This window comes from Mastomys coucha, unplaced genomic scaffold (genome assembly GCF_008632895.1).
Source record: "Mastomys coucha isolate ucsf_1 unplaced genomic scaffold, UCSF_Mcou_1 pScaffold5, whole genome shotgun sequence".
Classification (NCBI taxonomy): Eukaryota; Metazoa; Chordata; class Mammalia; order Rodentia; family Muridae; genus Mastomys; species Mastomys coucha.
In genome coordinates this window covers 24174959-24184112 of record NW_022196911.1, presented here as the reverse complement: position 1 = coordinate 24184112, position 9154 = coordinate 24174959, and the positions used below count along the sequence as shown (strand labels likewise).

At 52.0% G+C, this 9154-nt stretch overlaps 1 protein-coding gene across 6 annotated transcripts in view; it reads right to left on the bottom strand.

The window, feature by feature from the left end:
• The window catches only part of Caskin1 (CASK interacting protein 1), a 20175-nt gene extending 17542 nt beyond the window's left edge, over positions 1 to 2633 (bottom strand). For 4 of the 6 annotated variants that reach the window (XM_031351130.1, XM_031351132.1, XM_031351131.1 and 1 more), the window contains exon 1: positions 2210 to 2633. In XM_031351130.1, coding sequence (XP_031206990.1) covers positions 2210 to 2303 — 94 coding nt within the window. In that variant the 5' untranslated portion in view covers positions 2304 to 2633. The remainder of the gene's footprint in view (positions 1 to 2209) is intronic. The other 2 variants (XM_031351134.1, XM_031351135.1) reach the window with 1 other exon arrangement.
• Between the last annotated feature and the right edge of the window lie 6521 nt (positions 2634 to 9154).

Genomic DNA, 9154 nt, shown 5'->3' with positions numbered 1-9154 from the left:
GTGTATGCCACCACCGCCCAGCCTGGAGGGTGTGTGTGTGTGTGTGTGTGTGTGTGTGTGTGTGTGATTCCTCTGGGAATTTCTACAGGGTGTCATCAGCCTGCCTCGGAGAGGAAGACTAGGCCACAAAACTAGACAAGGACTCCTCACCAGCAGCAGAGGGGCAGCCTCTACCAACGTCTTCCTTCCAAAGTTGTCTCTTTTCCCCTCGAAGACAGCTGCTAAGTGAACACACTTGTGCAGGCTCCCTTGGAGGCGAGGTGGGGACTACCAGGGCCATGGGGTAGGGAGGGAAGAGCTGGGCACCCAAAAGGGCTCAAGGACAAGACTGTGGGAAAATCTCTAGGCTGGACTGGAGAACACATTCTCTTTTTTGTTTTGTTTTTGTTTTTGAGACAAGGTCTCTAGAACTCACTATGCATTAGACCAAGCTGGCCCCGAACTCACAGGGATCCCAACTGCCTCCCAACTGCTAGGATTAAAGGCATCCTTAAGCCTGGCCAGTGTGTGGATGTGTGTTGGGGGAAAATACTCTCGAGGATAAGTATGGACACCCCCCAACCCCATGGCCCAAACTCCAGCTGTACTTTGCTAAATCAAAATACATCTTACTCCAAAGCAGGCCAGTGTTGCCATGACAACTGAACTAATTCATGGAGGGATTTCTCTGTCTGATTTATTACACCGCCCCTCTGACTCAGAGAATACAGACAGAAGGGGCATGACAGGTGCCTCTGCTGAGTCCACATCAGGCTGAGGCAGAGGTAGGAGCCCAGGCAGAGATGACAACTCTTTCTCACCTATCCCCGATGGCCAAATGGAAGGGAAGAGGATCCCCATATTTGTGGCTGTCAGCAGAAAAAAAAAAAAAAGCCAGCTCCATTAGCATTTACTGAACTGGAAGCAAGTGTCTCCTCATCATCAGTTCCTTCTTACTGCTTTCATGATGTTGTGGGGTGGTGGGAACCACAGATGTTCCATCCTACAGATAAGGCCACTAAAGCCTAGAGAGTCAGTATGACCGAGGACACAAGGCCACTAGGTGGAAAGCTGTGTCTTCCCCTCTTCCATCTGCCTCTCCCTAAGAAGCGGTTCCACTCAGCCTTGAGGCCCTAAAACCAGCTCTAGTAAGTGGAGCTTCCCAGGCGGCTTGTGTGCCCTGGAGGCACCAGTGTCCTTCCTCCAACAGCAAAGTGGACAGGAGCCACTCCAGACAGTCTCAGCAGCCCCCCGGGGGAAATGGGGCATGCTCCCCCAGCTTACATGCAGCTTATGATGGTGTGTTGGAAGTGAAGGCACCCAGGTTCCATGAGTTGACCCGCAGTGCCTGCACAGGTGCCCTGACACACTGACACGGTCATACATGCGCAGCTGCACACTTGGCTAGTCCACACGCCCATCCATCCATCTCCGGAGGCCCCTAGGGAGGCTCTAGGATGAGCAGGGTTGAGAGCTAGAATCAAAGCTCCAAGCTCCTAGGCCTCCCCTTGACCCCCAGGGCACAAGCTAGGGATGGTGTGGGAGCTCCTTTACAGACCTTTGGCCCCCTTTTCCAGTAGAAAAGCCAGGGAAGACCAAGGTCTGCAGAAGCCTGCAAGAGCCTACAGTTCTTATCCCCCAGGCTGTCCCTGCCTGAAGCCCAGCCTGCCCCAGGGCTGGGCGACCTTGGGCGCCTGTGTTTCACTCCCTCATCAGTAAATAGCCCCTACTGGCCATACCTGGGCAGCCACACCCCCAGCGTGGTCCTCCCCCCCACCTTTCCCTGCAAAGCGTGTTATTAAACATAGGGTGGGGAAGAGGTCTGACAGAGATTGTTAGCCTCTGGTCGCCCCTCACTGCAAGGGCCCCTCCCTCTCTCTACAGTGTCTTTTAGGGGGGTGGGGGTAGGGGTAATCCGCCTCGCCCTTAAAAGCACAAGTAGAAATCATCAGCCCGCAGCCTGGAAAGGGAGGGGATCCGAGGGAGGATGTGATCGCCAGCGGCCTCAGGGACGGTGGGTGCCGCAGGTGCCTGCAGGGGGCTGGGCGGACAGTCCGACGCTCGTTGCCGCCCCTCCTCCAGAGCCGGGGCGAGCGGGGGGGGGGGCGCGGACCAAGGGTCTGAGCGCTCCTGGCCCCGCCCCACCCCGGGAGACCCACAGCATCCCTTCCTCGCCCTGCACCCAGGCGGTGTGGCCCCCGCCCGCGCCCCGCGCGCCCCCCGCACTCACTGGCCTTCCCCGGCCGCGGCCTCTGCAGCAGCCTCTGCGCGGTCCCCACGTCCTCCGCCTTCACTGCCTGCACCAGCTCCTGCTCCTTCCCCATGGCGCCGCCGGGCCCGCAGCGAGCGACGCCGCGCTCGGTGCTCTTGGCGGCTCAGATGCAGCGGCGGCTCCGCATCTGCGATCGCATCCTTTCCAGTCCGCGCTCCCTGCGCCGCCCGCCGCCCAGCGCCCTCCGTGGGTTCGGGCTCGGGCTCGGGCTCGAGCTGGGGTTTCGGGCTCGAACTGGGGCTGGGGCTCCGACGCGAAGGGACGGATAGCGCGTCACGGGCGGGGGGCGGCCCAGGGGCGGGAGCCGGCGGCGGCAGCGGCGGCGGCGGGCACCCGGTGGCGCGCCGCGTCTGAGCCGCCTCCCGGACGCCTGGGTCCGCTCCCGCGGCCGCTGACCTCCGTCAGCCCGCGCCGGCCGCGCGCCCGGCTCCGAGGCTCCGCCCCCGCACTGGCCCTCCCCCCCCCCACGCCCGACGCCCCCTCCCCACGTTTGGGTGCGAGGGTCAGGCTAGGCCTCTGCGGGCAGCGGGGAACCGAGGACGACAGCCGGGGACAGAGGACGGTGCTGAAGGGGAGGGGGGGCTGGCCACCAGGCACCCACACGGCGGCGACGCAAGGCTAAACCTAGGAGAGGTTTCTCGAGGCTGCGGGACCCGAGGGGGAGGGACTCGGAGGCAGTGGGCGGGCGGGAAGCCGGGCACAAGTGCCACCGGTGCCGGCCCTCCAGAGGCTGTCAGACATTTCTGGCCTGTGATTCCTGTGGGAGGTGTTGAGAGATTGCGAAGAGGAATCTCCCAATAATGAATTCGGTGTCAGGGAACCCGTACCCCTCCTCCCCCCAACTACACCTTCTTTCCCTGGCAGCCTCTGGCTTCTCTCCACAACAATGCAGGATGACAGTTCTCCTTCGAGGACAGCCTGGAAGAGAGCTTGACTTCGACTCTCTCATCATCTACTTGGATGTAACTGTCTATAGCCACCAAGAAGGAACTTAACCTCCCGTCCTCAGCACCAATGAAGGCCCAGCCACGTCCAGACCATTCTAGTCTAGCCCAACCAAAGCAATCTCCTAGCCACAGGTTCCCTGGCAGGATCTCTGCTTGACTAACACCTCACCTTTCTCCTGCCTGCCTGAAGGCTAGGGCTGCGCCAGGCCTCTTATGTTGCCTGCAGCATAATGAACACACAGCAGTTGAGCTCCATGTCTTGAGTAAGCTCCCTCAGCTTCCTTATTTACAAGCAGGAGCAGACAGCATCATTCAACCCAACACAATGGAGAGAATTCGGTGAGGGTTCACGCATGCACAACTGATGCACTATGCTTGTAGTCCTGGATGGTGGGGCAGGTCCAGGAGGGCAGGGAAGGGTTTTCCAGGATCATGGACTTATGATTATGATAGAGTCATGAAACTAGGGGAATGAGCCTAGGTTTTCTGATAAGTGTGCTAGGCTTTCAGAAGAGGTCTTTAAACGCACAGACCCTTCCTTTGGTCCATTTGAGTGACTGATTCCTAGTTAGTCATAGGGTCAGCTGCTATGCAGGCCGTTTGGGATAAGGCTGAACTCACTGTCCCCATTTTACAGATTGAAAACAACAGCCAAAGACTAGAAATGCTTTGCACTCCTGTGTCCATGCTACAGGCCCCCGGTCTCTAGGTTATAGGTCTGGTCTCAGAACTTACATGAATTCCTGTGTCTGTTCTTCCTTACACTGTCTGTATCATCCTGAACTGCTCTCTCTGTCTGAGTCTCTTATCTACCCTCCCTGTCAAAGGTGGGTAAACAATGTGCCCCCTTCATCTACGCAAGGGTTCACTGTGAAGTTGTTCACACAGTTAATCCAGGAAGCAGCTGCTGCCAACACTATGATGCCCTTGGACCTCGCTGCAGGGATCCTCGATTCATCTTCACATGATACAGTGCCAAGCACATAAGAAGCACTATAAAAATAAGTAAATATATATAAAAAACTGCTATTATCATGACTATTATTGCTGTGTTTGGAGCTTATAAGAGAAATCATCCTTGTGGGACCTGGGGCAAAAATACAAACAGAAACCCACTCACCAAATGCCTATTTCACAGTTGTAAATTACACTACTAACCTGCTAAATAAAATACGTTCTAGTCTCCCACCTTAACAAATATACATTCACCAAGACACGAAAGGGCAAGTTTAAATTTAGTATTCTTGGACTACTTTGGGTTAATGAACTGGCCCTTGCCTGTGCTGTCATATTTCTGTTCTCTGTCCAGCTGTAGGTCATGTATACCCCATAAACAGGCACCCCTGAGCCAATCCTCAGACAGAGTCTGGGCATCTCACTATGTAGTCCACCCAGGAAGAGGGATATGCAGACAAAGGAAATTGACTAGATCCTTTTGGACAGGAAATCTGAGTGTCTCCAGGTAAATATGCACATTGTGGTCTTAAGGGAACATCTGGACTGTAGGTGGGCATTTGGATTCCTTACTTCAAAGGGTGGATGGTGGCAAGGGGAAAGCCAGAGGCTTCCTCTGCTAGGTCAGATTAGAGCTCAGAGTGGGCCCAGAAGACCAAGGTCAGACACTGCTGATGAGTGACCATGGGTGGACATGTTCCTTGATGCTCAGCTGCTTTGCCTGTAAAATGGGACATCAGCTGTACCCCAAAGGCTGATGGGAAGGTCTAAAGGTGTTTATCTGTGTGGATTCCCCTCTCCATCCACCTGGGGAAGAGGGCAGCATAGTAGGCAGATATTTACCCCCATGGGGCAAAGGATGCGGATCTGTGGGACTGGGGCAGCCCTCCAGAATGTCAGGCCTCTGAAGAAGACCTTGGGGGGAGGGGCCGCTGAGCCAGCAGAATTGCAGAGCTGATGGCAGCTTCACTGCAGCCCTGACTGGCTTTCTTCCCGGATGCCTAGCTGCCGCCAGCCAGCCAGCCAGCCAGCCCGCAGCCCCTGCCTCTGCCTACCAGCTGTGTACCTGCTTAGGGCATCCCCCAAGCACTGGTGCCAGCTCCTCATGTATACAATGGTGATGTTGAATGTGCCTTCTCGTGGGCTGCTGGAAGCATATATCAGGTGTCATTTTTATGGGTGCCACCTCTGTAAAGTGCTATACCTGTGAGTAATGCCTCACAAAGGTTCAAAAGCTGCCTGCTCCAGATACCTTCTACCCCACAGAGATGTTGGGACTGCTCCGAATGCTCAAGGCCACGCCCAGTTTAACAGCTATCTCTGGGATGGACCATCTGCAGCAATCCAGCCTCTAGTTCCTAGCTCTACCCAGAATCCCAAAGCTCAGCTCACAGGTGACACACATCTGGCCACTCTTCTCCTTTGTTCTTGGGTCCTATCGTGGTTGATACTGACTCAGACATTCTTCTGATTCTGGCTCTCCTCCCATCCAGCATGCTCAGGACTCACTGAAGCTGCCCTGAACCTTCACTGCAGCTGCCTTCAGGGAGCTTACAGTTCAGCAAGACAAGCAAGGTATATGAAGTATAAAATCCCTGAGGAGCCAACTCCTCAAATGGCCAGAAAGGATGAGACCATGAGAGAATGGGGTCTGGATTGCAGCTGGACCAAATGGGATCCACCATCTTCCAGTCATGGACCTTCAGTGGCGGATTCTATAGCTCTGAATCTGCTTTCTGACAAGATGTCCCCAGATGGGGACAGATCCTCTTGAGTGAAGTCATTGTAAGAATGCTAAAATGAGGGCTAGAGAAATGGTTCAATTGTTAAGAGCACTGACTGCTCTTCCAGAGGTCATGAGTTCAAATCCCAGCAACCACATGGTGGCTCACAACCATCTGTAATGAGATCTGATGCCCTCTTCTGGTGTGTCTGAAGACAGCTACAGTGTACTTATATGTAATAAATAAATGAATCTTTAAAAAAAAAAAAAGCCAGGCAGTGGTGGTACATGCCTTTAATCCCAGCACTTGGGAGGCAGAGGCAGGTGGATTTCCGAGTTCCAGGCCAGCCTGGTCTACAGAGTGAGTTCTAGGACAGCCAGGGCTATACAGAGAAACCCTGTCTCATACACACAGACACAGACACAGACACACACACACACACACACATACACACTCACACAAAGAATGCTAAAATGATGGAGTGAAAACCCTCGTGATGTCTTGGCAGTTCCTCAAAAAGTTGGGAGTGGAGGACTGGAGAAACTGCACAGTGGCTGAAGACAGGGCTAACATAACTCCATTCCTAAGATAGTTCCAAGACGGCCAGGACAGTTTGTCCACACCTTTGGTCCCAGCACCCAGGACACAGAGGCAGGCAGATCTCCAGATTCAAGACCAGCCTGGTCTACAGAGTGAGTTCCAGGGAAGCCAGGGCTACACAGAGAAAGCCTGACTGAAAAAACAAAACACAAACAAACAAATAGTCCCAAGGTAAATGGAAACATGTATGCAAACAAATGCTTGTACACAAACCTTTATAGCAGTACTATTTCATAATGGCTGGAAAGAAGGAAATAACTCAGGTGTCTGTGATCAGTGGGCAAATAAAATGAGGTCCATGCATACAACAGAATACTGTTTAGCCATACAAAGGAATGACAGAGTGACCCCTGAAAAGACGACACTAAGTAGAGAACAAGATACAGAAGGCTATAAATTTGTGATTCCATTGATATGAAATGTCCAGCAGAGGCCAATACACAGAGGTAGGAAGACTAATGGTTTCCATGAACTGGGCTGGGGAGAATGGGGAGTAACTGCCTAGTCTCTTGGGGAGGGTGGAAATACCTGGTAGCTATATAGAGGTGGTGGTTGTACAATGTGGATGCACTAAATGTTGCTTTGCCAGTGAATTGATTTGTTTTAAAATACTGAATCTCGGACTGGAGAGATGGCTCAGTGGTTAAGAGCACTGACTGCTCTTCCAAAGGTCCTGAGTTCAAATCCCAGCAACCACATGGTGGCTTACAACCATCTGTTATGAGATCAGATGCCCTCTTCTGGTGTGTCTGAAGACAGCTACAGTGTACTTACATATAATAAATAAATAAATCTTTAAAAAAATAATGAATCTCATTATGTATCCAAGTAATGCTGGCCTTGAACTCAGGATTCTCCTGATTCAGCTTCCCTAGTGCCAGGATTATGTGACATATTGACTAAATTGTTTATCCTGATTTTGTTTGTCCTTCTGAGCTGGTATAGGATGTGTCAGACAGGTTCTGTATCACTAATTTGCATCCCTGGCCTAACCTGTTCAATTTAAATGGCCAATTTGGGGACTGAAGAAATGGTTCATCAGTTATGTGCAACTCCTGGTTTTGTAGAGGACCTGAGTTCAGTTCCCAGCACCCATATCAGGCAGCTCAGAAGCATCTGTAACCCCCAGCTCTAGAGGTACCTGCATGCTAAAATGGACATACACACATACCTATAAATAAAAACAAACCTTTAATAAACGTGTAAGCATATGCTGTGTGATTTCATCTGAAATAGTACAGAGTCCCACAAAAAACAAGCTCATGAAATCAAAGGAAAGGTGCTAAAAGCCAAGAACTGGGTAGAAGAAGAGGTAGAGGGGAGAACACTCTATGCACAGGCTTAGACCTAAGAATGGCTGTGAGGTGAGGCGAGAGACCTCTGCTGAGCCAGCGGCCTGGAGACAGGGGAGGGGGTGGCACTCAGGCAGAGGCAGGGGCTAGACCCAGGTTTCTGGGACCCCTGAAGGGTCTTATGGGTTAGCAGGGCCAGATTTCAGTTTGTAAAAAACCATACAAGGCATCTCTGACTCCAGCACTTGAGAGGTAGAAGCAGAGAAGAGGGTCAAGGTCATCTTTGGTTATGGAACAGGTTCCAACCAGCCTAGATGAAGTTATGTGAAGAAGAGGAGAAGGAGGGGGCGTAGCAAGTGGGTTGACTGTTAAAGGGGGACTAGAGCAGGACTAAAAAAGTCATGAGGCTGCTGGGCAGTGGTGGCGCACACCGTTAATCCCAGCACTTGGGAGCCAGAGGCTGGCGGATCTCTGGGTTTGAGGCCAGCCTGGTCTACAACTCGAGTCCAGAACAGCCAGGGTTACATAAAGAAACCCTGCCTTGAAAAAACAAAAACCAACCAGTCAACCAAAAAGCCATGTGAAGAGGTGGATGGTGAAATCAGGAAATTGGTAGCTGAGAAGGGAAAGGATAAGGGACATACTCGATGATAGCCAGCTACAATCTGTAGTCGGACACTGATCATCAGGGAGGAAACCTTAGGCATGGAAGATGGTGTCCTCTTTGTAGCATTTGTGTGCCATATGTAACAGAAGGCTGGATGTGCTTTCAAGAGCCTGGAAGCTGGAGATGAGGGTGGCCAGACACCAGGATAAAGATGGCATGGGAAGCCACAGAGCTTCTAGGGCAAGGTTAAGAAAAAAGAGGTCGAGTGTCCAGAAGGGGATAGGGCCAGGAAGAGAGACTACTAAGGTAAATCCTGTACTGGTACTCAGGCATAAGGAGATGAGATTTTTCTGTGAACCACAATACACAAGGGTCAAGAGGTGGAAAGAAAGTATCAACCAAGTTTGACAGATTAAGCTCCGCAGTGGCCTTGAGGATTTTCCCAGAGAGCTGAGGGGGAGGTGAGAAGTGAGGCCTTTTGAAGGAGAGAAAGTTTTGGCTATAAGGAGAGTATTGAAATTGTGTGTGTGCTTGTGTATCCATGCTATGGGGGAAGCTGAAGCTAGCATTGAAACTCGGATGGTAGAAGTTATTTACTTAGCATGTGCAAAGCCCTGTGTTAGATCCCCAACACTATATAAAACTGGGTGTGGTGACAGCCACCTGTAATCTCAGTACTCAGGATATGGAAAGAGGACTTGAAGTTCAAGGTCATCCTTTGCTACATTGTAAGTTTGAAGTCATTGTAGGTTATCAAAGAAATCCCGATTGAAAATAAA